The 2296-nt window shown below is 61.1% G+C and overlaps 1 protein-coding gene across 1 annotated transcript in view; it reads left to right on the top strand.

The window, feature by feature from the left end:
- Window positions 1–1148: 1148 nt before the first annotated feature.
- The window catches only part of VAT1 (vesicle amine transport 1), a 6874-nt gene continuing 5726 nt past the window's right edge, over window positions 1149–2296 (top strand). The window contains exon 1 of the mRNA XM_007449881.1: window positions 1149–1648. Within this exon, the coding sequence (XP_007449943.1) occupies window positions 1238–1648 (411 nt within the window). The 5' untranslated portion in view covers window positions 1149–1237. The remainder of the gene's footprint in view (window positions 1649–2296) is intronic.

Below are 2296 nucleotides of genomic sequence, written 5' to 3'. Positions count from 1 at the left end.
CTGAACCGGGTTATTTGACTGAGTTGACTTCCTTAGCGATGGGGGAGGGGCAGAGTTCGGGGAAAGTTCTGAGGGGTAGGGTGGGAGCTGCACAAGCGCGAGGCTTGGGCCTTCTGCGTACCACGCGTGAACGCCGGTGTGCTAGTGCGGACACGCGCGGGGGAAGCCATCCACTTTCTGAACAGAAGGGGGCGCGAGAAGGTAGGGGGAAAAAGGGCGTCTTTTTGGTTCGGTCTCCCTCCCCCACACTAAAGTCCCGGCAGGGAGTCTTGGGGATGTATAGGCAAGGACTCCAATGCACCCACCCAGACAATGGTGAAGCCCTGGCTTTCCGTTACCACGGCAACGGACGGCCTGGCCTGGGGCTGCGGTGATTTAACCGCGGGCCCGGGGGAGCAGGGAAGCAAGGACAGAGTTTCTCCAGCCAAGCGCAGGGTGGAAAGTTTTGGGGAAGCTGCGTCCTCTGGTGGATGCTTCGGGGAGACGGAGACGGGGACAAAGAAGAGGAAGATAGAACTGCCCAGGGTGACAGCCCTGCTGGAGCCAGAGACAAGCTCTAAAGTGATTCCAGGCTTGATTCGGAGTCTAACAATAATCAAACCTCTGTTTTGCATTTGCATGGCATCTTTTACCGTTTAAAAGCGCTTCTTTAAATAGAGGATACTGGATTTAATTTTATCTTTACCCTGTAAAGATTAACTAGATCAAGCAACACCGTCACCATTTTACAGAAAGGACAACTGAAGTACAGAGCTTTAACAAAGTCAGATGGCTCGGTCACCCTGCTCCAAGTTTGCCACTGCAAGCAAAGAATGGGCCTCATATGGGTCGTGTCAGCCTGAGGAACAGCTCGGTTGGGTTCCGCTCCACAGGTGGCTGGCTCCCCACATCTGATGTAAGCTCAGGTTTGGGGATCGTCCTTCAGACTGTCCCTTAATATATTTTTAGCTTAATTATTATGAATAAATAAGTAAATTAACTCGCAGTCTTCATGATCCCAAGAAGGACCTCGCGTGGGCCCGTACCCAATAAGCCCCTCCTCTCCACTTCTCGCGCTCGCGCCGCACCTGCACTGTGGCCCTGGCCCTTTAAGTCCGCGCCCGAGGCCCCGCCCCCGTCCCGGCGCCCCGCCCCGCCCGCTCCGAGTCCGCAGCCTTAGCAAGTCCTGACTCGCGCCCCGCCTTCCCCAGCGGTGCACTCTCGGTCCAGCTGTGCGCGCACGTCGAGCGTCCCAGCCATGTCCGCCGAGAGAGAGGTAGACGAGGCGGCCACCTTGGTGGCGGTGGCCGAGGCAGGGGCTGGAGAAGATGCCTCTTCGCAGCTCCCGAAGGCGGAGGAGGCAGCCGGCGACGCCCAGCCACCCGCGGCCTCCGAGGGGCCCGTCGCCCCTTCGCCGCCGCCGCTGCGCTGCCTGGTGCTCACCGGCTTCGGTGGCTACGACAAGGTGAAGTTGCAGACCCGGCCGGCCGCTCCCCCGGCCCCCGGGACCGGCCAGCTGACGCTGCGCGTCAAGGCCTGCGGGCTCAACTTCGCCGACCTTATGGCCCGGCAGGGGCTGTACGACCGACTGCCGCCGCTGCCCCTCACTCCAGGCATGGAGGGCGCGGGCGTGGTGATCGCTGTGGGAGAAGGAGTTAACGACCGCAAGGTGAGCGGGCCAGTGCAGGGCAGGGCAGGGAGAGGCTGCGCGGGCAGTGGGGCACGAGTGGGCGGGCGCCATAGGTGTGGCAGAGCGGGGGGAAACTGGCACGAACCTGGGTAGACGGGCATGGAAGACGTAGGAAAGGAGCCTGTGCTCTGAGGCTCCTAGAGAACTGGATTTATATTTGGGGGTGGGAGGTTGAGATGAAGTAATTGCCCCCTCCCCAAACATTTTAATTGTGGCCGCCGCCCCGAAACGGTGCTGGTGCTGGGTGGGTGGGGAAACAATAAGGAGCCTATGCGCATGCGCACAATGACCTTTACGGCCCCCTCCCACCACCCGTGAAACCTATCCTGTACCCCTGCCCACTGAACACTCCGCGGGTAATTGTGGTCTGTGACTCTGAGTGACGGTCGGTACCTTTTTCCCGCGAGGGAGCCTGAAGAGCTATGTAGTCGGGGTTGGGCGGGGGCGCAGGGCCGTGCCAGAGCCCTAGTCACATGCAGCCCCGTGGTCTGTGGGGGTGTGAGGCGGCCCCTCCCAGAGCAGGGCCGTAGAGACAGGCACGCCCATCATGGAGGAGAGGGAGTCTGCCACCCCTTCCTCCCGCGCACCGGCCTTATACTGCCAGTCTGATCGGGGGGGGGGGGGGGG

This window comes from Lipotes vexillifer, unplaced genomic scaffold, assembly GCF_000442215.2.
Source record: "Lipotes vexillifer unplaced genomic scaffold, Lipotes_vexillifer_v1.1 scaffold2106, whole genome shotgun sequence".
NCBI classification, from domain to species: Eukaryota; Metazoa; Chordata; class Mammalia; order Artiodactyla; family Lipotidae; genus Lipotes; species Lipotes vexillifer.
Note: the sequence above shows the minus strand (reverse complement) of the source record. Positions and strands in the feature narration are given on the sequence as shown.